The sequence below is a fragment of the Leptopilina boulardi genome, unplaced genomic scaffold, assembly GCF_019393585.1.
Source record: "Leptopilina boulardi isolate dan_hultmark-lab unplaced genomic scaffold, ZJU_Lbou_2.1 LbouV2_273, whole genome shotgun sequence".
Taxonomy (NCBI): Eukaryota; Metazoa; Arthropoda; class Insecta; order Hymenoptera; family Figitidae; genus Leptopilina; species Leptopilina boulardi.
This window is the reverse complement of record NW_026137833.1, coordinates 2,892,180-2,917,387: the sequence shown is the minus strand read 5'-3', so window position 1 is coordinate 2,917,387 and position 25,208 is coordinate 2,892,180. Positions and strand designations below refer to the sequence as shown.

The 25,208-nt window shown below is 27.1% G+C and overlaps 3 protein-coding genes across 3 annotated transcripts; 2 read left to right on the top strand and 1 right to left on the bottom strand.

The window, feature by feature from the left end:
- Positions 1–751: 751 nt before the first annotated feature.
- On the top strand, positions 752–15,200 carry LOC127281695 (glycogen phosphorylase). Its single transcript, XM_051305551.1, has 9 exons — positions 752–1,168; positions 8,767–8,868; positions 9,033–9,459; positions 9,558–9,877; positions 9,957–10,267; positions 10,806–10,920; positions 10,991–11,173; positions 11,266–11,943; positions 13,589–15,200. Exons 1-9 carry the CDS (start codon positions 926–928, stop codon positions 13,742–13,744), a joined length of 2,535 nt encoding a protein of 844 aa, XP_051161508.1. The 5' UTR covers positions 752–925; the 3' UTR covers positions 13,745–15,200.
- Positions 15,201–17,012: 1,812 nt separating this feature from the next.
- LOC127281693 (galectin-9-like) lies at positions 17,013–24,411 on the top strand. Its single transcript, XM_051305549.1, has 7 exons — positions 17,013–17,287; positions 21,165–21,250; positions 21,316–21,526; positions 21,765–21,962; positions 22,034–22,122; positions 23,952–24,146; positions 24,254–24,411. The coding sequence occupies exons 1-7, from the start codon at positions 17,120–17,122 to the stop codon at positions 24,402–24,404; spliced, it is 1,098 nt and encodes a 365-aa protein (XP_051161506.1). The 5' UTR covers positions 17,013–17,119; the 3' UTR covers positions 24,405–24,411.
- LOC127281694 (uncharacterized) lies at positions 22,135–23,237 on the bottom strand. Its single transcript, XM_051305550.1, has one exon. It carries the CDS (start codon positions 23,218–23,220, stop codon positions 22,501–22,503), a length of 720 nt encoding a protein of 239 aa, XP_051161507.1. The 5' UTR covers positions 23,221–23,237; the 3' UTR covers positions 22,135–22,500.
- Positions 24,412–25,208: the final 797 nt, after the last annotated feature.

The following is a 25,208-nucleotide window of genomic DNA, read 5'->3' as shown; positions in this document are numbered from 1 at the left end:
TAAACGCACAATATATTAATTCTTAAAGGAAAAATTTAAAAAGAATTTTTTATCATTCTAAATATTTTAATAATTTGTTTAGTCAATAAAACAAATTATTAACTGTAAATTCAAAGAAATTGTAATTTGTTTTTAAAATTCATTTGAGTAGAGGAAGTTTAGTTATTGTGCGCAAACGTTAACTGCGCATACTGCTACCCAACTACCACGCATGCGCAGTTCAGTGTTTCTTTTATTTTAAAAGTTTAAAATAAATGAATAATTCAATTTAAAAATATTGTATATTACATTTATAAATATCAAAATTATTATTCTATTCTTTAAATGTAATTACACTTTTAAGGAATAATCAACTAGTTTTTTCGAATAGAAGAAATAAAAAAAAAGGTAAGTTTAGATTTTTATGTAAAATATGCATGTTTAATGTTAAAATAAATAAATTTTAAAAGTACTAAAAAGAAAACAGATTATTGATATTTTAGAATGTTAAAAATTTATTTTTTTTCTTATTAATTACAAATATTTATAAATTTAAAAAAAAACTAAAGAAAAATATAAAATAAATAAAATTATGAAAAAGAAATTTTTTTTTTTTAAATTATCCCAAAGTGTATATATTGGAATTGTGCCCAAATTATGTTGTGGTTCAAATACATTGATTTTGGCGCCATTTCTTTAAACACATGATAGAAAAGTAAGCATTTATGTGCGCAATCGTAATGCTTGTAACCTTGAGACAAGGTGACATTTCATCTCACTTCTATTTCATTCGTGGACGGACTACAGTGGAGTTCGTTTCTCGACGTTAAATTTCATAGTGAATATATATAAAATATATCATTTTTCCAGAGAATAAAGTTGTTTTTTTTTTTTTTTAAATTAAAAACTCGGATTGAGTGTGTTTAAAAAAAAAAAGAAAAAGAAAATGTCTGCTAATGATGTTGATCATGAGAAGAGGAAGCAAATCTCAGTGCGGGGCATTGTAGATGTTGAAAATGTTGGAAATTTTAAGAAGACATTTAACAGACATCTACATTACACCCTTGTTAAGGATCGTAATGTCGCTACATCTCGAGATTATTATTTTGCCCTAGCTCACAGTGTTAAGGATAATCTTGTCTCGAGATGGATTCGTACTCAACAATATTATTACGAAAAAGATCCAAAGGTAATTTAATATTATTTTCATTATAATAACTAAAACGCCGGTTGTGTTTAAAAAAAAAGAGGAAAATCATATACAGGGTGATCTATAAGTTTTGGATTTAAAAGGAAAATTTTAATTTTAGTTTTTTTTTATTTTTTTCCTCTTTGGAGGATAAAAAATTAGTTTTTTTTTTTACCGGATCACTTTAATAAACAAATTTTGTTTAATATAAGAGGATTCGGTCAATTTATTAATTTTTTTTATACACATTATTGGGGTAATATTATTGTAATATTGATTATGTCCACCTTGAGGAAATATTACTTTCTCATGAAGGAAGTATTGTAATATCAAAAATTTTCTAAATTCAACATTTTAACATATTCATTTGATTCAGATTTATTAGCGTTTAAAAAAATCAAAAATTTTGGAATAAAAAAAATTACTTTTCAAAGTTTTTTTATTTAAAAAATCTTTGTCATTTTATTTAAATTATACAATTAAAGTACATTTAAAAACGCATAAATTGACCTATTTTTGAATCATTTACGACCTTAAATTATTTATTTATTTATTTAAATATTTGAAGTTTCTAGTGCTAAAAAGCCCTCGAAGAAACAGTACACTCTCTAAATTTGAATTAGTAAAAATGTTTACTAATTTGAATTAGTGACTCACTTTTTGCTTCTGAATTAGTTAAATTTTACTAATTGTTAGTAAAAGTTACTAATAATTAGTAAAATTTTACTAATTCAGAAGCAAAAAATGAGTCACTAATTCAAATTAGTAAACATTTTTACTAATTCAGATTTAGAGAGCATATTATAATATTTCACATAAAATAATATTTAGAAATAACATTAATAATCAAGAAAGTTAATACTGAGCAAAATTAATAACGTTATTAATTACAATATCAACAATTTATCTAACACCGCTAAATATCCATAGTTACATTTTAAGACGTGCTAAGTATACACGGAGAAAAATGGAAAAACGAATAAAGTAACTTTTACTATACTTTAAAAGTAAAACCTGAACTGTCCGCAGTTTTTGCGCATTTCCGTCAATTTTTACTCCAGAAATAGTAAAATTTACTATTTCCGAAATAATTTTTACTACTTTATTGTAAAATAGTAAAATTTACTCCAAAAATAGTAAAAATTATTTTGGAAATAGTAAATTTTACTATTTCTGGAGTAAAAATTGACGGAAATGCGCAAAGACTGCGGACAGTTCAAGTTTTACTTTTAAAGTATAGTAAAAGTTACTTTATTCGTTTTTCCATTTTTCTCCATGTAACAATAAAGAAAAACAGAAAAATAAACAATATTATTAAAAAGCAGTATATATATATATATATATATATATATATATATATATATATATATATAAACTTCAAAATTTTTAAAGAAGTGCAATTTGTTATAGTTTTAATTTTTATTTCTTGTTTTAATTCTTAATATATCATCACTGAGTTACATATAATGCTTTAAAACATGCTTTGATTTATGTATTTTTTAAATAAGGAACTTAATTTTCTAAATTAGTTTAATTGATATCATTATGAAACTTATGATTCATACTCTCTACATTTGAATCAGTAAATAAATCACTAATGTCCAACCAGTCGCTAAATTCTAACTATTTGAATCAGTGAAATTTCACTACTATTAGTGAAAACCCATTAGAATTTCGCAACGGATTTGACTTTCACTGATTCAAATTTAGAGAGTAAATAAATATAAAATCTTTATGAGGAAGCAAAATGTTTTAAAAGAGAAAACAGTTTTATTTTTGAAAATTGTATTTTAAGGCAGAAATTAATTTTTTTAAAAAGGGAAAACAGTTTATTTTTGAAAATTGTATTTAAAGGAAGAAAATGAGGGTTTTTTTTTTAGGGAAAAAAAAATTCCCGTCTTGAGATGTTATACTTTGACACGGTGCAATATGACATCGATCTAAATTTAGAAGTATCAAGGAAGAGAAAAGTTGTTTGTTAATTGTCGCCTAAATTTTTGAGACTAAAGACTATACCATTTTTTTTTCTCTAAAACAAAATTTAATAAAATAAGTAAAAGTGGAACAAATTTCGAATTCAACTGCATATATTCAAAAAAAAAAAACATGTGACTAAACTTTCATTTTCAAGAAGTACATATTAATAGAATGTTCCATTGAATATCAAGTTCTTCACTTTCAAGCTGATAAAAAAAAAAAAAATTTTTAAATCGAATTTCGAGGAAGTATTTATTTTAACTTCCTATCAGCAATAAATTTTCATTCCAATATATAATTTATCTTATTTTTTTTTTTTTTTAACTTTTTTTTTCTATCCGACTTATGAGAACTGTCAAATTATTGAAGTATTGTTTATAAAACATAAATATTTCTTATTGACCATATTGACCTTGTATTGTTTAATAATTTCGTAAGATATGAACAACAAGTTGTAATAAATATATTAAATGTCGATAAATTGAAATTTTAAATCTTATAGATCGATCAAAAAAAAATAAAATTAAAAAAAAATAGTTTGTTTTTGCACTTGGATCGGTCATCTCTTTTATTTCACATATCAAGGGTACACAACCTTGCCCTGGATGTTGTCTAAGTCTAAAACGATAATGTTACTGCTATTTAGCACGTGATTCTTTTAGGCTAAGATTGCCAATCGAGTTTCTTTTTTTGAAAGTGTCAATGAACTTGTGTTTTTCAATTTTTGAAAATGGAGAAAAACAATAAAAATTTGAAAATTATTGACATAATATGTATTTAAGTTATTCCTCTTTTTTTGCTCATAAATTTTATTGTTAAATAATCCAAATATATGAAACTTTTTAACCCTTTCACACCCAAGCCAAACTGAGAAATGAAAAAAAGAAAACTAAAGTGCGGTTCTTATAGTTTTTGGGGCCGCTGCTTACGAATTAGGAGTTAGTTTTCAAAAATTCAAAATGGCGGATTTAATATGGAGAATAAAAATTAAAAAATCGTTTAGAGTCGCCTGAAATTTTGAATTTTTGAAAACTAACATCGGATTCGTAATCAGCGACCCCAAAAACCCCCGAGTAACAAGTTTCAGGCGACTCTAAACGATTTTTTAATTTTTTTTTGTCCGCCATATTTGATCCACCATTTTGAATTTTTGAAAACTAACACCTGATTCGTAATCAGCGACCCCAAAAACCCCTGAGTAATAATTTTCAGGCGATATTCATTTTATGTTGCAGTATAGTAAAAATGATATAGCTTCAACATGATGCCAACCATGCAGCACAAAACTGTATAAAATGGCGCTAAATTTAAAAATTTTTTGAAACAAATAAGTGATTATTTAATAATAGATTATATTAATGTTAAGAAATTTTTAATATTTAAAAAAAAAATTAACTGTTTTTAAAAGTATTTTTTTGTATTATGTTTTAAAATAATTGTCAAAATTATTACTTAAACTGTAGGTGAATTTAGTATTATTTTATATTACATTAGAATATTACAATGTAAAATATAACCTATTGGGATTCCCGTTACTGTGAAACGCTTTCTGTTAAAGGTTTTTTAAAACTATTTAAAGTACGATTTTTATCCAGCTTCCATCAATCAGAGTAACTTTTATAAATGGTGGCAAAAAATGGTACTATTGAACGTAGGGTGAAATGCTAAGCCACGCCCTCAGCAGGCATACCAATAAGTTCATACTTTTTTTCTAAAGGCCAACGCAGAATAGGTTCGCGAAAGTCGTTCGCGAACGAGATGCATGAGTTAGAAAAGGATGTAAATATATCTCTGTCCTTTTTTAACTCATGTTTCACGTTCGCGAACGTCTTTCGCGAAGCTATTCTGCTTTGGCCTTAACTAAACTTGAAATTAATGTTTTATTTCAATTTTGTATGCTTTTTGAGTGAATTGAAATAAAAAACTTTCACTAATTTAAAAAGTTTTTTACTTTCTATATTTAATTATATTTAGAAATTTAAAATATAATACACAGTCACTGATTGGGATGTCCGTTACTGTGAAGCGCTCTCTGCACGGAGAAAAATGGAAAAACGAATAAAGTAACTTTTACTACTTTAAAAGTAAAATTGGACCTGTCCGAAGTTTCTGCGCATCTCTGGCAACTTTTACTCGAAAAATAGTAAAATTGACTATTTCTGTAGTAAATTTTACTGTTTCCGTAGTAATTTTTACAATTTCTGAAGTAAATTTTACTATTTTTGGAGTAAAAGTTGCGAGAGATGCGCAGAAACTTCGGACAGGTCCAATTTTACTTTTAAAGTAGTAAAAGTTACTTTTTCTTTTTTTCCGTGTGTTGAAAACATTTTTAACCCTTGAAAGTAGGATGTTTGTCAATTTTTGTCCAGTTTAAACCAATCAGAGTAACTTTCAGACATAGTGGTGATAAATGGTACTACTGAACGTAGGATAATATGCTAAGCCACGCCCCCAGCGGATATCCCGATAGAATCGAGAAAATATTACAGTAAATCACATAAAAAAAGAAGTTTTTGTCATTAAAAAAAATTTTCTTTCAATTAAAACTAAAATTTCTTTACTTTCAAGAAAACATATTTATTGATTCAAATATAGGAATAAACAGGCTTAAAGAAATAAATAGACACTTAATCATTTCAACAATTTTTAAATTTAGAGCCATTATCTACAATACTGTGTTAAGTGGTTAGCACTTTTACTTTTGTAATTTCATGAAAATTATTTAAATTTCTAACCTCAAAATTCTTCTATTTAATTTTCTGAATTGTACTAAATAGTATATCTATAGCAAAAAGTTTTTGTTCCTTTAAAGAAACCATTTTCTTTCGACTCATTTCTTCGATTTAAAAATAATTTTTCTTTGATTCAAAGAAATTTTGTAAAAATATTTTTTATTCAAAAAAAAATTTCATTTTTAAATAAAAAAAATTTTTTCTCTGACCCTTTGTCAATATTAGAATTTCTTTAATTTTATAGAACAATTTTCTTTGAATTAAAAAACCATTTTTTTGTTGTTAAGAAAAATTTATTTTAAAATAAGTCAAAGAAACTGATTTCTTTAAATTAACAAAAACTCTTTTTTTAGGTGTCAGTTTTGTGTAAATTTATAAAAACTGAATTAAATAATAGAACACTAAATAAATTTTCGACAAATATAGATTTTGAGATAAAAAAAAAATTTTTTTGAAATAGTTTACTCATGATAACTGATATCAAAATGTATATATGTTTAATAAAAATGTCAGCTTGAAAACTCAAACGATATAAAGTTTTGTCAATATCATTCTGGGTTCATTTGAAATGATCGAGAATAATATAAAATTGTCTGTTTATTGTCTATTTGCTTTTATAGTTATAATTGTGAAAGGTTAAATGCAAAGTTCACATTTGAAGGCGTTATAGATAATTTCTAAGTGTCTTTGAAAGATGTTAACAATAAAATGATAAATAAGAAATTTTTTTTTTTTGTTATTAAATATACAAATTTTTTTTCTTATATGTGAAAAAAGTTGATTTGTTTAAAATAATACATCTACATTTTATTATATTAAAATATTAATATGGTAAAAATTTATTGTTTTCATTTAAAACCAAAATTTTTTTTTTAATTTTTAAGGAATTTGAATAAACAATATATTTAGCGTAAAATATTAATTATGCATTTATAATATTTTATTTTCATTATATTTATTATTATACTTAATTTTTTTTATTTTATTGTTAAAGTTTAATTTTAATTATTATTGGCTGTTATACAATTCGAACGTGTGTCAAATTATATTACGCAATTATTGTTGAGAGATGGAGATTATTTTTGAGCTTTATTTCTTTCTCTCTCTTACATTTCCGGGTTGAATTTATTTTAGATGATTTTTTTTATTGAAACTCTTGCAAAAATAGATCAACATCTCATTTTTTTCATTCACTGAAGAAAAAGAGAATATAAAGAACAATTGTTTATTTGAATTTATTTATTTAATTCTAAAAAATTTCATTTCTACTCTTTTTTTCTTCTCTTGTAAAATTGATTGGTTATTTAATTAAAAGTTTTGTAGTTTTTAATATTTTGTATACATATAAATTTTAACAAAATATAATTCAATGATTATCAAAATAATTAAAATAAAAAATTAATTTTGTTGACAACAAATACATAATATAAAGTGCAATGTACATGTTTTCCTCTTGGCAAAGTTTTAACAATTAATTAATACATTGAGATGATAATTAGTAAAATGTTTAGAATTCTTGTTATTGTATTCATCATTTTCTATGTCATTAAGATTAAATTGTATATTTAAAATCCTTCGCTTAGTTATTATCTATTGTTATCATTTAAAGCCAACCTTATCATGCATTTCCTATTAATATACTTTTGAATTTTTTAGCAAATAATTTTTAATCCATTCTAAATGAAATGTTTCCATTATTATGAAATAATAATTATTTTATTTTTCAAATAAAGGACTGTAAAATTAAAAAAAAAATGTGAATATTTTTTTGTAGCAAAGCCAAAAAAAAAATTTTATTTTGGAAACTTTCCTAAAAGCATCAAAATTCTTGGCTCGTGCTAAAATTTGATGAATATACTTTCAAGTTTTCTTTTAGTGATCATTTTAAATGTTATTATATGTCGTTAAAGGAATTTTTCTATAATATTTATATTAATATATAATATTTCTATAATATTTGCAAAACTAAATTGCATTACAATTTTTGATTGCAGTCCAAAAAAGAAACTCTTGTTCATATATTGTGTGTGAAATTTAAGGCTATGTATAATCAAAAGAATTGGCGCCACTGTAGTTGGTACTAATATTTACAATGTCGTCCATCTCGGATAGAATTAGCTCTTTCATATTTTCTTAAATAACTTACGTTTTAATGAATTAAAATTTTGCTTCTAAACTTCAGAAATTATTTAGATTGAACAAAATATTTAGGATCTATATAATCTGCTTTAGTTATATATAATTAGGATAAAAAATTTCTTTTATAAAAACAATATTATGGGTCAATAAAATAGATCCCCATGTTTTTGATGATTGTTCTCGAATAAAATAATTTTGTTTCAAATTAAAACTCAAATAAAATGTAGATCTAAAATTTTTTGTCCCAATAATTCCTTTTTTGTGAGAAATTAAAAATTTATTTAATGAAGTTATTCAACTAAAGAAATACTTTTGCTTTTTTTTTGAAAAAAATCTCTCATTTCCTTGCCAAAAGGAATTAAGAATCAAAAAGTTACATTTTTTGTGATGTGAACTATTGTTCAAAGATTGTTTCAATTAGCAATTTAATTTTGTAATATAGATCGGATTAATGTAAGAAGATATTTTTGTACGAAGTGGATTTATTTTAATTTACATTAATGAAATGGATGTAAAATAAACAAATAATTTTTAATGAAGTTATCAGAATAAAAAAACCATTTTTTTCCTTCGTCCCAACTTAATCAATTTGTCCTTTGAAATTCTTCCTAAAATATGGTCTATTCCTGTAATCATAACATTAATTTTTTGACAAAGAATCAATAAGTTTAGCACACTATGGTCAAAATGAATAAATAAAATGATAATTTTGAAAAGAAAATATTTTGAAAAATGTTTCCTTTGTTTTAGAGAGTGTATTATCTCTCCTTGGAATACTACATGGGAAGATCTCTTCAAAATACAATGATTAATTTAGGAATTCAAGGAGCCTGTGATGAAGCCATGTATCAGGTAATGAATATTTTGTAGAAATTAATTTTCAAAATTTAATTGAATTTAAATAATTAATTAATCTCACTAGGAATTGAAAATATTATCAACAACTTCTAATTAAATTGAATTTAAACATTAAGTTAAGTAGAATTTTTTTCTGATTTTAATTTAAAATTTTAAAGATGGGTCTCGATATTGAAGAATTGGAGGAACTTGAAGAAGATGCTGGTCTTGGAAATGGGGGTTTGGGTCGTTTAGCTGCTTGCTTTTTAGACAGTATGGCGACTTTAGGACTCGCGGCATACGGATATGGAATTCGTTATGAGTATGGAATTTTCGCTCAGAAAATAAAGAATGGTGAACAGGTAGAAGAGCCTGATGATTGGCTTCGTTATGGAAATCCATGGGAAAAAGCTCGTCCTGAATTTATGCTTCCAGTTAATTTTTATGGTCACGTCATTGATACTGCCGAAGGCAAAAAATGGGTAAACACGCAGGTCGTTTTTGCCATGCCCTATGATAATCCAATTCCTGGATATAAAAATAATGTTGTCAATACATTAAGACTGTGGTCTGCCAAATCGCCAGTTGAATTTAATTTGAAATTCTGTAAGTTTATTAAAACTTTAAATTCTTCTTTTTTTTTGTCCTTTAATTATTATTAGGATCAGTTTTCGTTAGTAATGAATATTTTGAACTATTTTTAGTCAATGATGGAGACTATATTCAGGCTGTAATCGATCGTAATTTGGCTGAGAATATCTCACGAGTTTTATATCCAAATGATAACTTTTTCGAGGGTAAAGAATTGCGATTGAAGCAAGAATATTTTATGTGCGCTGCAACACTTCAGGATATTATTCGTCGTTACAAATCAAGTAAATTTGGATCCAGGGAACATCATCGAACTGATTTCAATGCATTCCCTGACAAAGTCGCTATTCAATTGAATGATACTCATCCATCGTTGGCAATTCCTGAACTTATGAGAATTCTCATCGATATTGAGGGTCTCAGTTGGGATGAGGTTTGTTTCATTTTTTTTTTCAGGATGTAAAATACAATTCCCTCTATTCTATTAATATTGTATTGAACTTTCGTTTCAGGCATGGAAAATTACAGTGAGAACCTGTGCCTATACGAATCATACTGTACTACCAGAAGCTTTGGAACGATGGCCGACTTCAATGCTTGAGTGCATTCTGCCCAGACATTTGCAAATTATTTATCATATTAACTTTCTTCATCTTCAGGAAGTCGCTGCCAAGTGGCCTGGTGATTTAGATAGAATGCGTCGTATGTCATTGGTTGAGGAGGAAGGCGAGAAGAGAGTCAATATGGCACATTTGTCTATTGTTGGAAGTCATGCCATTAATGGTGTCGCGAGAATTCATTCTGAAATCCTGAAAGACTCCGTGTAAGTTTTCTTTTTTGTTTTATCTTAAGACGGAATAATTTTCAGTTTTAAAATAATTAAATAAGAATAAAATGATCAAAATTTACAAGAACAAATAAATAAAACTATTCCACACCCAAGGTTTAGAGTTACTGGGTCTCTGACGATAAAATAAAAATATATTTGCACGCGGACACCAGTTAATTCATTAATTAAAATTAACAAAAGACATTACAGAGAGGGAAGTTGGTGAACCCAAAAATATAAAAGATTAAGCGACTTCCAGGAATACTAATTTATTGAACAAAGAAATTTTATAAAATAATTTTGTTCACACAAGAAATAAGTAAAACCCGATGAGTTTTTGATAATGCGACAATATATCGAACTATTAGCGCTATGATCGAAATAAGTTCACAGGGGCGAACTATTGACCTATGATCATTATTCTAGGATATTTGATCATTATATTTTTCGAAATAACGTCAAGAAATATTTTCCCGTCTCAAGATCAATAAGTTTTTAAGAAAAACTCTTACGAATTAATGTATCGTTTCAGATTCCGTGACTTTTACGAGATGAATCCAGAGAAATTCCAAAATAAGACAAACGGAATTACACCCCGAAGATGGCTTTTGCTTTGCAATCCAAATTTGTCCGATATCATTGAAGAGGTAATTAGTGTTAATTAATTGAACATCGAGTCGATTGATTAGATATTTTAATTTTTAATTGATGTTGTAGAAAATTGGCAGTGAGTGGGCAGTTCATTTAGATCAATTGGAGCAACTAAAACAATGGGCCAAAGATCCCGCTTTCCAAAGAAGCATCGTTAAAATTAAACAGGAGAATAAACTTCGTTTAGTTGAACTCCTCGAGAAGGAATATGGCGTTAAGGTCAATCCAGCTTCCATTTTTGATATTCAGGTGATGTATAAAATAATTTGATTTTTCTATAAAAAAAAAAATTGCCTAGAAAAACTTGTACTTAAAGGGAATCTTTTTTTCTTTTTATACAGGTGAAACGTATTCACGAATACAAGAGACAATTACTTAATTGTTTGCACGTCATAACTCTTTATAATAGAATTAAAAGAGATCCATCGGCTCCAATTGTTCCTAGAACTGTGATGATTGGAGGAAAAGCTGCTCCAGGTTATCATTTAGCTAAAAAGATCATTAAACTTATTTGCAGCGTTGCTAATGTTATTAATAATGATCCAATTGTCGGTGATAAATTAAAGTTTATCTTTTTGGAAAATTATCGAGTCACATTGGCTGAGAAAATTATTCCAGCTGCCGATTTAAGTGAACAGATTTCCACTGCTGGTACTGAAGCTTCGGGAACTGGTAATATGAAATTTATGTTGAACGGCGCACTAACTATTGGCACTCTCGATGGTGCCAATGTTGAAATGGCCGAGGAAATGGGTGATGATAATATTTTCATCTTTGGTATGACTGTCGATGAAGTTGAAGATCTGAAGAGGAGGGGTTATAATGCTTATGATTATTATAATAAATTGCCTGAGGCGAAACAGTGCATTGATCAAATTCAAAGTGGATTCTTTAGTCCCAGTAATCCTGATGAATTTAAAGATATCGCTGATGTTCTTCTCAAGTGGGACAGATTCTTCCTTCTTGCTGATTATGAAAGCTATATCAAAATGCAGGATCGCGTCAGTGCAATTTATCAGGTAGGAAGCAAAATACTTTTTTTGTCAAAGAAAAAAGGGGTCAAAAGTCTAATTTTTGAAATTGAGGTTTTTTCATCTATCAAGTAAATAGTTTACTTAATTTTTTTTCGAAAAATTGACACTTGACTCGTTTTATCATAAAAATTATTTTTTTTTTTTTGGTATTATAAGGTCTCAAATAGAGAAAATAAGTGAAGAAATAATATTTTATATTTATTTTTATCCGCTTGGTGATTCAGTGAATTATTCCTGTTTCATTTATAGAGCAGAAGGCTCTTCGTTATGGGTACATGTAAGAAAGAGAATATTGATTTTTAATGACAAGGTTACAAGTTTATTTAGAAAAATATTTAGAGTTATAAAATTGGTCTTTGAGAGAAAGTATCCTGAAGAAACCATTCTCGGAAATAAAGGAAGTCAGCATTCCACTGCAACAGGGAATGTAAAGGTTACTATAAATTTTTATAAGGAGTTAGAAAGGATTTAGATAAAAAGTATTACGACTTATCTTAAAAATTTAGATGTATGAAAAAGGACCACTGCAGTGTTCTTAAATATAGCCAGGAACGCTTGGTACTAGATATGCTTATGAGCTCACAGGAAGGTTGACGGTCCTTGGTGATGATCACACACTGATAGAAAAATCTGTATTCAATTTAATATATTGTATATGAAGCAGATATGCGCAATACTAGAACTGAAATTTAATGTACAGTTTCATTAAATTTAATATACATTTACATAAAATGTAACATAAAGTGTATTAAATTTAAAGTCAATCTATATTAAATTTAATGAAACTGTATATTAAATTTCAGTTCTAGTATTGCATTGTTGCTTCATATACAATATATTAAATTGAATACAGATTTTTCTCAGTGCAGGTCCGGAGTTCAGGTGATAACGAAAACTCAAACAATGTAATTCTTCCAGAAAAGGATGAAAAGATGATTTCCAAATATTATGGGAAAGTCAAAGCCTTGAATACTTGGATGAGTTCTTCTTGACGTAGATATTTTTAACACTTGACACAAAGATTCTTCTAAGTTCAACTTGAGTATAAAATTGGGTAGAGTAACAGTATACTTCTAAAAAATTTCGTATTTGAAGTCGACGTGCACCAAAATCTGAACTGGTCTCTCCTGGCATATGTGGACCTTTTATACGGGATTTTCACAAAGAGGAAAGACAAATTCCCAGAAGTGGGTTGCATTATCCACCCTAATTAAAGAGTGACCATCTAATCGTTGTAGATTAGGGTGACTTTCCTTTCAGATTCACAAGAATTGTGATAATAAAAAGGAATCATGAGAAAACTCTCTGAAATGAACAATAGACATATAAAACTTTTCGCAATTAGCGTCGTAATTAAGGTTAGGGTGCCATGGCAGTTGAGCTTACAGAGCCAGGGCCGTAATTTATATTTTCTCTGGGGTATTTTTGTACCCCAGTTGTACTGTCTAGGATTAATTTATTATTATTATATACTTAAGTACATTAAGAAAATTAATATTAGAAAACATAATTAAACAAAAAAAAATCAATTTAAAAGCTCTATGAAAAAAATTATAAAGTTTTTGTTTTAAATTAAAAAGGAATAGTTTTTATTAATATTAATAATGGTTTTTTTTTTTGTTATTTTTAGGACGAGACAAAATGGGTAGAGATGGCAATTCACAATATTGCATCATCAGGAAAGTTTTCATCAGATCGAACGATTGCAGAGTATGCTCGTGAAATTTGGGGCGTTGAACCAAATTGGCAAAAACTTCCCGATCCTCATGAACCCCGTGATATGTAAATATTTTCTCGAATCTTTGATGATAATAATAATAATAATAATAAAAATAAGAAAAAGAAGAAAGAAAGAAAGAACGTCCACTGCGTCTACCTCGCAACAATATTTTTTTGTGCTTCGAAGCTCTCTTATAGAAATAGTCAAATCGTTTTTGAAATCTCATATAATATAATATATATATATTTTATTCACTATATAAGCTTCGCTGGGTTTAATGGATTGATATTAAATGAAGAGAATTTAAAAAAAATATATTGTTCATAATTGTCGAGACGTCGTTGAGATATCGTTCAAATGAAAAAGGAAACTGCCTGATTTAATGGTATAGCGATTCAGTGGAATCATTACTATATAATAATCACATTTTATTTTATTGAGAGGCTTGTTACCAATTTTTATTTTTAATCTGTATATAATATATAATTTTTTTTTTTTTTTTAATAGAAAAATTATTCTCCACTGCCGTTTTATTATCGTTTGACGAGTTTATTTTGTTTTATATATATAAACTCAATTTTATTGTCATAACGAAAACATGCTTTAAAATCGGTCTAGTCGCCTTAATCAAAAATAGAAAATTTGGCATTAAAATAATAATAATAGACAATATGTGTACGTCCGCATGAAAAGGGACGACTTTAGTTTCTTTCATAAGGGCGATATTTGCATTAATATTCACGCAAAAATAATCTTTATTGTAATCGATAAAGTGGTCCCTTTTCATGCGGACGTACACATATTGTTATATACATAGATTTCAACGAAATAGTTTACATCGAATTTTTTCATTATTTTCTGAGGAAATTCCACTCTTTAAATGTGTATGCGTTTTTAAGATTTTTTTTCAAATAATCAATATCTTTTTTTTTATATATATATATTGTGACGCTCCATGAGAGAAGGGACCTATCTCCGAAATAATATTAGGCTTAGTTTTCATGTACGGTGCACGGAAAACTGAGCCTAATGTTATTTCGGGGATAGGTCCCTTCTCTCGTGGAGCGTCACATATATATATATATATTTTAATAATAGGAAATAAATTTTTTCTTCTTTTTGCATATATGTAAAAAGAGGGAATAATTTTAATTTATATATTTGGAAGTGTCTTCCAAATTTAAAAACTCCATTCTTAATAAATACATATTATATACTATATACTCAGATCAAGTAAATAGACATTTAGCAGCATATTTTTTTAAAGTTTACATGAGAATAAAAATGCTCAAACGTCGTTATTATATATATTTGTATTGATATTTAATTATCAGAATTGACTTCGAAAGATGGATAACTTTAACAGAAAGATAAATAATGAATTTTTTTTAAAAAATATTTCAGGGAATTATAATATATAGTCTTTAATCGTAATCTTTATGGGTTTTACAAAATTATCAAACTGACTGTTAGTGTATCGCACATAATGTCGAATTAGTGAAATAAAAACGTTGTTATTAATCGTCAAGTTGTTAATTTTTTTTAGATTTCCTTCAATATAATATTAATAATAATACCTTATAATTTTGAGCAGTAGTAGCAGAAATGATACCATTTCCATCATTATTTCGTTTTGAGTTTTAAATAAAATTAGTTTTAAAATGAAATACTACATTTATTTTTAATTCTTTTTTATCATAAATAAACGAAAATTAAAAAAAAATTTTACTTCTCGAAGTTGATTTACATTCATGAAATTAATTAGTAGAATTTTGAGGTTAGAGATCATGTAATTGATGTATAAGTACAAGTATACCAATCATGTAACACAAAACTATAGATACCTGGCGCTAAATTCAAAAATTATTGAAATGAAAATAAATTTTTGATGTTAAAATTTATATTAATGTAAAGAAATTTTTAATACAATGAAAGAAAATAAATATCAAATTTTATAAAAGTATTTTACAAGTCGTGGAAAATATGGTAAAAATAAAAAATTATGTTATATATGAAATTTTCATATAAAAAAATACAAATATGAAATTTATAATGTAGTTATATTTTATAAAATTTGGTAAACATATTTGATTCCTTACTAAATGATACAAAAATTTATCAAATTCTTCATTAAGTTTAAATAAAAGTTTTTCGAAATTTTAAAATTTCTTATATAAGGAAAATTCGTTTTTTTTTTTATCATATTTTCCACTTAGAATATTTTATAAAAACGATTTTCTATATTACACAATTTTCATATAACCGAAAATTCACTTTACATCTAGAATTTTTATTTGTTCGAATTTTCATTTAACATACATAATTGTCATTTTAAGGAATTTTTATTGTGTAGAATTTCATTGCATAGAATTTTCTTTCAGATGAATTTTCATTTGTTCGAATTATTATTTAATATAATTCCATATAACCAATTTTTCATGCTACAGAATGTTTACTTAATCGAAAAATCATTCAACAGAATTTCTAATTGATAGAATTTTCATTTGTCCGAAATTGCAAATCACTGAAACAACAATCGATTTCGGCGCGATTTTTGAAATCAACCAATCAAAAATTAACCATAAAATTGTGATTGGTTGATTTTCAAAATCGCGCCAAAATCGATTGTTTGTTCGGCCATTTGCAATTTCGGACAAATGAAAATTTTATCAATTAGAAATTCTGTTAAATGATTTTTCGGTTAAGTATAAAAATTTTGTAGTATGAAAAATCGGTTATATGGAAATTATATCAAATGAAAATTCATCTGAAAGAAAATTCTATGCAATGAAATTCTACGCAATAAAAATTCTTTAAAATGCCTATTATGTTAAATGAATATTCGAGCAAATAAAAATTCTGACAAATAAAAATTCGAACAAAAAAAAATTCGGTGAAGTAAATTTTCGGTTATATAATAATTCTGTAATATAGAAAATCGTTTTGATGAAAATTCTACAAAATACTAATACGAACAAATAAAAATTCGGCTCAAAAATAATTATGACAAATGAAATTCCATAAAATGAAAATTCTAAAAAATGATTTTTAGAACATGATCATGCGTCCCAGATATTAAATAAAATTTTGTTCTTATTTTTATAAATTTGGCTTTGCTTATAGAAAAATATATGATTAATAAAATATATAAATAAATAAATTCAAAAATTATTCTTAACTAAATTAATTAAAACAAGTAAACTTATTTATACATTGTTTACATTTTCCTTAGAAAAAAAAATTATTGTTATCTACTTTCATTTGTTTCGTTATCAATGAAAATGTTTATAGTTTGCTATATATATATATATATATATGTTGAGGATTTATATAAAAGTAAGTATAAGTCATTTTTATATTGGCTTTGTCGAGTTAATATATAATAAATTAAAAAAAAGTGAACTTATTATTATTCATTAATATTAAAAGATCACCGGGTATATGGAATGGTTTGAAGTATCAGAGGAAGTGTTAGGCAACTCAGTGTGGATAGACATACAGGCAAACGTTCAGAAAATGTCTCTAAACTGTTTGACACAAAATATGTACACGAATCGACAGAAAGCTTTAGAAGAATTTCGTTTATTTGATAAGGAAACAGTGGCATTGGTGTGTAAATATTTTTATTTCCTACCGGTAAAATTTTAACGTAAATCACTATACTAATTTTGTGTATACAAAGTATGTATTTAACTATAGTTTTTGTCTTGAAAGTGAAAAAGGTTTTGTATTTCTGCGGTTATAAATGTAATAAGATATATTTCATACTCAAGTGCAATCTTTATACAGACTGAGAATTCGGACAATCTCGGATTATTTCGGACTATTTCGTGTAACATGTTCCATTCAAGTAAAGTAACAAAATAATTGAAATAATATTAAATCAAATATAATTATTATATTTTATTTAATATTATTTCAATTATTAATTATTTATTATTATTATTATTAATTACTATTAATTATAATTTTTTTTTAAGAGTGGAAAATTATTAAAGATATAATTAAATTATTTAATGCACAGTTAAAAAAATTTGTGATTAAAAAATATAATGTTAATAATTAACGTTAATAATTAATTAATTAATTAATTATTTGGTAATTATTATTAATGAATTATTAATTGAATTAATAGGTAATTATTATTAATTTATTATTAATTAATGAACAGTTAATTTATTTATTAATTAATAATTAACATAATTAATGTGAAAAATATAATATCGTTATACAAATGCACACAATATGTATTTCAATTAATATACATGGTATATACAGGTGTTGTTAACAATATTGTTGAAGATTGTATCAATGATGAAGAATGTGACTTCTCAATGTTATTTGAAGAATAATTTATAATCCAGGTTATTTAAAACATTTTTCTATTAAAAAAAAATACTTATTATAACTTGAAATAATTTTTTAAATTCAAGACTTGAAATTTTGTTATATTTCATGAATAATATAAAATAGGCGAAATTAAATTAAATTCAAAAATATTTAAAATTGTTCCTATTTGACCTGTAACTCAAGAAAAAATTCTTTCCGGATTATTCCGAATCAATAAGTTTTATTTCAAAGCCTAATTTTAATCGTTTTGTATCTTAAAATTTTATTCTGAATCAATGCGAAGCTAAATTTTAATTTTTTTAAATTATGAAATTTAATTTCGAATAAATCTGAATCAATTGGTTTTCAAGCCAATAATAGGATTGATTCGAAATGAAATTTTGGGAATCAAAAGGATTAAAATTTACTTTCCGAATGAAACGAATTGATTTGGAAAGAAAAAAAACAAAATTGAAAATAATTAAAAAGCTTCAGAATGAAACGGATTGACTCGGAAGAAATATTTTGTTAAAATTTATACTGTATATTATATTGTAATTTGATATTAAAATGAACGTAATAATGTAATAAAAATAAAAGAAAGTGAACATTAATAATTAATAAATTATAATTATTTACCTATTTATTTATAAACTATACTTTGAGTTTATAAACCAAATAAAAAATGGTACTAAAAATAAAGTTAATAATAAACTAAGCGTAATTTTTAAAGTTTGCAAAAATAATAGATAATCGATTAATTGGGAAATTTTATTGACAATTATATGACGAAGTAATTTGTAAAAATTATCGCTTAAAAAAATTTCGTTATTAATGGAACTTTATCTAAAATTTCAAAAATTCTTTTATATATATACTTTTGATTCTTGAGTAAACACGAGATAAACGCGAAATGTTGAATCATGAAATAGCTACATAATATATACATTTTATTTATTTGAAAATAACAAAGCCCAACAGTATACACCATTATAGGGCTAAAAAAAATACATAAAATTAACGTAGACTATCGGCAATTACTCTGATAAATTAATTTAATTAACATAGCTCCGGACTGCATTTATAAATTCATTAAGTGACATAAAAAATAAGTAAATATTGTTATCATTCATTTAAAAATATAGATTACTCCCAAGAGAACACATCCGATATACTGGTGACTGATTATTGAGAACTGATGGTAGATAAAAAGGAGCATAATTACGTATAGTAAATTGTGAAATATTAAATGGGAGTTGCTATATATGGACAGTCTATCAAACCATTTAAAAGCTTCAAAATAAATAGAATATTTGAAAATTTTTGCCTATTCTCAATTGACCAAACTCCAAACCTATTATGTATTACTTTAAAGTCAGTTCCTCTAGGAGGATAAACTTTATCTTCTTTCTAAGCCAAGAATTTTAAAAACTCCTTGTGGCATTGATTAATTGCATCAATATATTTTTAAAACCCAAAGAACCAAATAATATTAACATAATCGTTAGAACCAATGTTTGGAAGAGTACAATTAAGGTTGACTTATTATTGAACTGTCTGCATGATCTAATTAAGAATCCCAAGGTCTTAGTAGCACTGTTAATAATTTCACTAATATGGTCTTTAAAAGATAAATTATAGGTAAGACTGTAACTCGTAGGTCCTTAATTCTAAAAACCTTCTCAAGTACAGTATCATTAATCTTGTACTGGTGTTCCAAAATTAAAGAATTTCTGGTAAACCTTACACTTACTGGCATTTAGATCAAATTTATTATCAGAACACCATTTATTAAAAATGTTCATCTTAAAGAGATAAACAAGAATTCAAGTTGGAAATAGTTGTATATATAATTTAACATCATCTGCATAAAGAAGATGTGGGCAACCTAAGAACATTGATACATCATTCATATATAAATTGAAAACAAAAGAGGACCCAAATTAGAACCTCGAGGAACACCAGATGACGGGAAGAAAGGTTCTGAAATATATCCATGATTTATTGTACCTGATTAGGTCTATTTTGTAAATATGATTCTATTAATCTCTATAATTTATCAGACAAATCAAAAGTAAGAAATTTATCTAGCAACAAAGTATGATCAACTTTATCAAAAGCCTTTGATAGATCTGTATAAATTACATCAACTTGTGGATAATCATTTAATAGGTTAAATATATCCTGCGTGAATACCAATAGATTTGTAGATGTTGATCTCTTTGAAACAAAACCATGTTGATATAGGTATAGACAAACTAGGAGAAATTTTATCAAGAACAAAGTCATAAATGCACTTTTCAAATATTTCGGAAAAATTTGTTAATAATAGATATTGGTCTATAATTTGTTATTTCTGATTTATTGCCTTTCTTATAAACAAGACAAACCTTCGTACCCTTCCAAACAGTAGGAAAAATGCTACTATTAAGAGATTTATTAAAAATGATCAATATGAAGCTTTATCATACACACTATCAAAATACAGTTACAGTTTACTTACAATAAATTAATGTCATTATTTTCTTTAAGACTATTTTTTAAAAAGTATAACGGAATAAAATATAAGTGTTTTTATTTTCCATGAGTATACAATCAATTTTAAATTAGTATTTTGTAATAACTTTTTTTTATAAGTATTATTAATTATTAAAAATAAATACAACTTTTGCAAAATTTAATTTTTGTACAATTTATTTAAAAATATGTTTTTTCAATTTAAAAAACATATTTTTAAATAAATTGTTCAAAAATTTGAGTAATAATAAAATAAAAATGTAATTTTTTAATAAACTGAAGGCTGATATATATATATATATTTCCATAAGGATCAAGCAAATTTCCAAAGCTAACCAAAAAAGTTAAATTGTCATAAACAACATGAGTGACAAAATTGAAATTAGATTATTACACCTTTGTAATTCAATGAAAGATGAAGCCTGGTATCGTCATCAATACTTTGACAGTTTTATATGTATGCAAAACATCTTTTTACAAAAAAAGAAAATTTATTTCACATTATAATACAAATAAAATATTTCTGTTTTTGACAATGCATCATTCTAGTTTAACGCCTCGAGTAAATAAATTTTGACCCAGAGTAAATATAAACAGTTAGCCAATAAAAATTAAAGTCTTAATTATTACTTAATTTCAGAATGTGTCAGTACCATTGAAATTAAATGACCTTAAACCTACAACTGCAATCATCATAACTGGTTATATTCCTCATAATTCATCTAGGTGTGTTAGATCAATTTATAAAATTAATAGTATTTTCTTGCTATAATCATACTATTCATTTTCAGATTTTCTATTAATTTAACATGTAGAACGAATGGAAACATAGCATTGCATTTTAATCCACGACTGGATCGTGGATATGTTGTTAGAAATACAAAAGTAAAGGGTCATTGGCAAAATGAAGAAACATGTTCGCCACGTTTGTCAGGCGGTTATATTTTCAAAAGAAATGCTTACTTTCATCTTATCATTTATTGTGCACCATATGACTTCCAGGTTTGTTTGATTTTTAGTATCTAATTTGTGAATCACTTTTTCTATAAAAGTATTGCACTTTTAGTAATCTTCAGTAAAATACTTTTCCCCTTTTTGTAGACCAGAATGTACCATTTAGTAAAAATGTTTTTTCTTATAAAGAATTTTTTTTCCATTTACGAATTTCTAGTAACGTTTCTGAAAAAATTTATAGCCACTACTATAATATATAGTGAATGATTAAAATGAAATTTTGCAGATAGCAGTTAATGGAGAGCATTTTTGTTCGTTTCACTACAGAATGCCATTGTCAGAAATAGTCTGCTTAGAAGTTGATGGAAATGTTGAAGACATCAAAGCAAGACAAACAATTGTTAATATTTATCCTGATCCGAAATTATGTAAACCTACAAGGTCACTTGAATTAACGGACGAGGAATTACTCACTGACAATCTTGTAAGTTTCGGTGATGATTCATAAATTACGTTTAAATTTATCGACGGTTATAAATTTTATTTCTTTATTAGGAATTGCCAGTAAATATCAATATCAAGAAGGGTCTAAAAAATGGATCTCGTTTGTTCATCCAAGGAAGATTAAAATTACTTCCTTATTCGTGAGTATTCAGAAATCTTTAAGGGATTAAGTGGGTTTTAACTTTTGAAAAAATCGTGTTTTTTGGCTTAAAAAATAGTTCAATATGTCCTGAATATTGTCCCAAAATATTTCAAATCGATTGGAGTAATTTTCTAAGAGATAGTGCCTTTGGAAGTTCCCCTCGCCTCTAATAAATTTTTTCTAATAATGACTGTTGATCTTCATGATCTGCATAAAGATTTGTATCCAAGGCAGATACCTGGAGCCCGGTGCTCCAAAGTTATGTGGGGATAACCGTTCTTGTTTTGGTGAACCGACTAAAAACCACACCCTTTGGCTGGACTAATCCTTACACTACGGAAGTATCGCGATCCTTGCCGTTGCCAATCTTACTGGCTTACTTGGCTTTGGTTGTTGTGAGTCTTCTTGGCTTCCTCGAGGGTTGACCTAAAGACTCTGAATGCCCACTTCCAGCGACGTGGTTTAGAGGAACCTTGTCGCCAGATTCTGCTTTGCACAAGAAGCAACTGATGCTGCTCTTGCAATCTGCAAACTTATGATCGGCTTCCCCGCACTTAAAGCACGCACTCGATTTGTCTGCTTCTTTGCAGCTTCTTGCTAGATGGCCGTAACCCAGACATCGGTGACACCGGACGACCATGACTCTGTTTCTTATTTGGCAGCACATAAAGCCAATCTTTATGCGCCCCAATTCCTCCAGTCCGGCAGCCTCTTCTTGGTCGGTGACAACAACTGCCAGCTTCATCCGTCGCTTGTTGGGTCCTAAGACCGTCACCTTCCTGCTTCCTGCCATTCCGAGTTCTCGTTCCAACGCTTCCTGAACTTCTGCTTCATGGGTAAGGAAATCTAGGTCGCGGATCTCAAGTGTAACCTTCCGATCCACCATCTGCACCTTGCCAATGCTGCCAACAGCTTTGATCACCTTGGCGATAAAACCTACCTTGTCCGAGTCACCTTCGACCCTGATCAAGAGGTCTCCCTTTTTAGTGGGCCTTGCCACCAAGACTCTCGTGTGGCTGATGTCAGGATTAACTTCCTTGCGGAGCTTTCCCAATATATCAGCATACGTCTTACCTGAAGCGACTCGGACGACCATTGTTGATCCTCTCGAATCCTTCGTCTTGATGGACTGGTTCGGCTTCGCTGCCTCCGTCACCTTGGCATCCTTCGTCTATGGAGTTGCTTCCTCCCATTTCTTTTTTACTTCGGCATTTGTCTCTTCCGGACTGCAGGTACTTTGTTTCTTCTTTTGCACCTCCATGCTCGCCCGTCGAAGACGTTTCTCATGGATACGCTCTCTCTTCTTGGTCCGGTTCACCCGGTTACTTACTGCATTTCCTAAAGTGGAGTTCAATTTCACATCCCCTTTATCAGTTTCTTCGTGCTTCTGCTTCGCCAAATTTACAAGGTCCTGAAGAACCTTTAATCCATCCTTGATCGTTCGATTAACGGTCTTCTGGATGTCGCAAGATTTCACCATCTTGACGACCCCCTCTTCGATCCTCAGAAGGAACTTAGATTCTTCTTTCCTTGGGGAAAGACGTTGGGAAACGTCCTTATTAAATCCTTTGAATTCTATATATATATATATATATTTCTCCCCTCTATACATCTTGGTTTTTGAAAGTCCTTTAGTGAAAAGCCACACCACCACGATAAGGTCTACCCAGAATTCACAAGACTCTTGGTAGCGGACAACCATCGGCAGGGACTCTTATAGATCTTGCTCTTACAACTCTCGTGTGCCTAACGTTTATTAATTACCACATTTTAATCAAAACGGTTTCCTGAGTTATTTATTTTACAACCTGCAATAATTTTTTATAGGTTCTACGTGAATTTACAGAAAGGAAACTTGATATATCCTCATCCAGAAATTGCATTACATATTAATCCAAGATTTCATTATGGCAATGCACCTGCTTGTGTTGTTTTGAATTGTTGGACAGAAGGAAAATGGTCCCATGAAGAAAGACATGAAGGACATCTCTCATGGCGTCCTGGACGCGAATTTTTACTCACGTAATGTATTTTTTGAATTGTTACAAAATACCTTCATTTATTTTTGAATAAAATAATTAATAATCAAGAAATAAATTTTAAAATAATAAATATCTTTTTATTTAAAGGATTCGTGTTGAATTTGAATCTTATACAATTTGGTTGGGAAGTAAAATGATTGGTGAATTTAAGCATCGAATGCTGCCAACGATAGTCGATACTATTCGAATAAGTGGAGATTTGGTTTTAAATCAATTAGCTATTAAGTATAATGACTAGACAATAATTTCGAATTGACATTATTCAAAGAATATTGTGAAAGCAAAGAAAAAAAAAATTAACTGAAAAGCTTTGCCTTATAAGCTTACAATAAAATAACGCTTACGTCCAAAAAATGTATACTAAAGGGTTTAAAATATTGTTTTATAGAAATAGTCTTATTTTATAAAAGTTGTTTTTGAAATATATTATATTCACGTTCTTCCATCAGTGGTTCATTGTTAAGTATAACAAAATGTTAAACAAGAAAATTGTTCCACTCAATAAAAAAATATTAATAGGATATCTTAATTGAATTTTTGGAAAAATTTAAGAATTTTTTCCAAATAAAATGTTGACAGTTTAGGTATATGCAAAAATAGCATATTCTTTTTATATGAATTTTAAAAATATTTCTACTTTATTAAAATATGTAATTGACAATTTTCTAAAGGTTAAATTTTAAGAAAAATGTCATTTGGTTTTCTTAAAATTTTATTTTTCTTACATTATTATATTTACGTCTACGATTCTCAGGGTATTTTGAGAAATTACATTTTGTTGTTATAGCTTTATACCATTTCTGTATTTGATTTTTGTTAGCTTTGTTTTTAAGACTGAAATTCTCTTTATTTTTCATAAAGTATAAGAAGCTAATATTTTTTCCTACTAAAGAAGATGGAAATAATTTCAAACTTAATGTATCATTTTTTTATAATATAATTAATAAAATTGTACACCGTTTTTTGTAAAGGAAATATAAAATTTTTTAAAATAAGAATTGAAGAATATAGATATATTATAAAATAATGACTTTATTTCGAG

Bases quoted from the DNA above. Each gene is read 5' to 3' on its own strand.
- LOC127281695 (XM_051305551.1), top strand. From the start codon at position 926: ATGTCTGCTAATGATGTTGATCATGAGAAGAGGAAGCAAATCTCAGTG. The intron at 1,169-8,766 runs GTAATTTAATAT...CCTTTGTTTTAG, and splicing joins ATTACGAAAAAGATCCAAAG to AGAGTGTATTATCTCTCCTT. The intron at 11,174-11,265 runs GTGATGTATAAA...CTTTTTATACAG, and splicing joins CTTCCATTTTTGATATTCAG to GTGAAACGTATTCACGAATA.
- LOC127281693 (XM_051305549.1), top strand. From the start codon at position 17,120: ATGGAATGGTTTGAAGTATCAGAGGAAGTGTTAGGCAACTCAGTGTGG. The intron at 21,251-21,315 runs GTGTGTTAGATC...ATTCATTTTCAG, and splicing joins ATTCCTCATAATTCATCTAG to ATTTTCTATTAATTTAACAT. The intron at 22,123-23,951 runs GTGAGTATTCAG...AATTTTTTATAG, and splicing joins TTAAAATTACTTCCTTATTC to GTTCTACGTGAATTTACAGA.
- LOC127281694 (XM_051305550.1), bottom strand. From the start codon at position 23,220: ATGGTCGTCCGAGTCGCTTCAGGTAAGACGTATGCTGATATATTGGGA.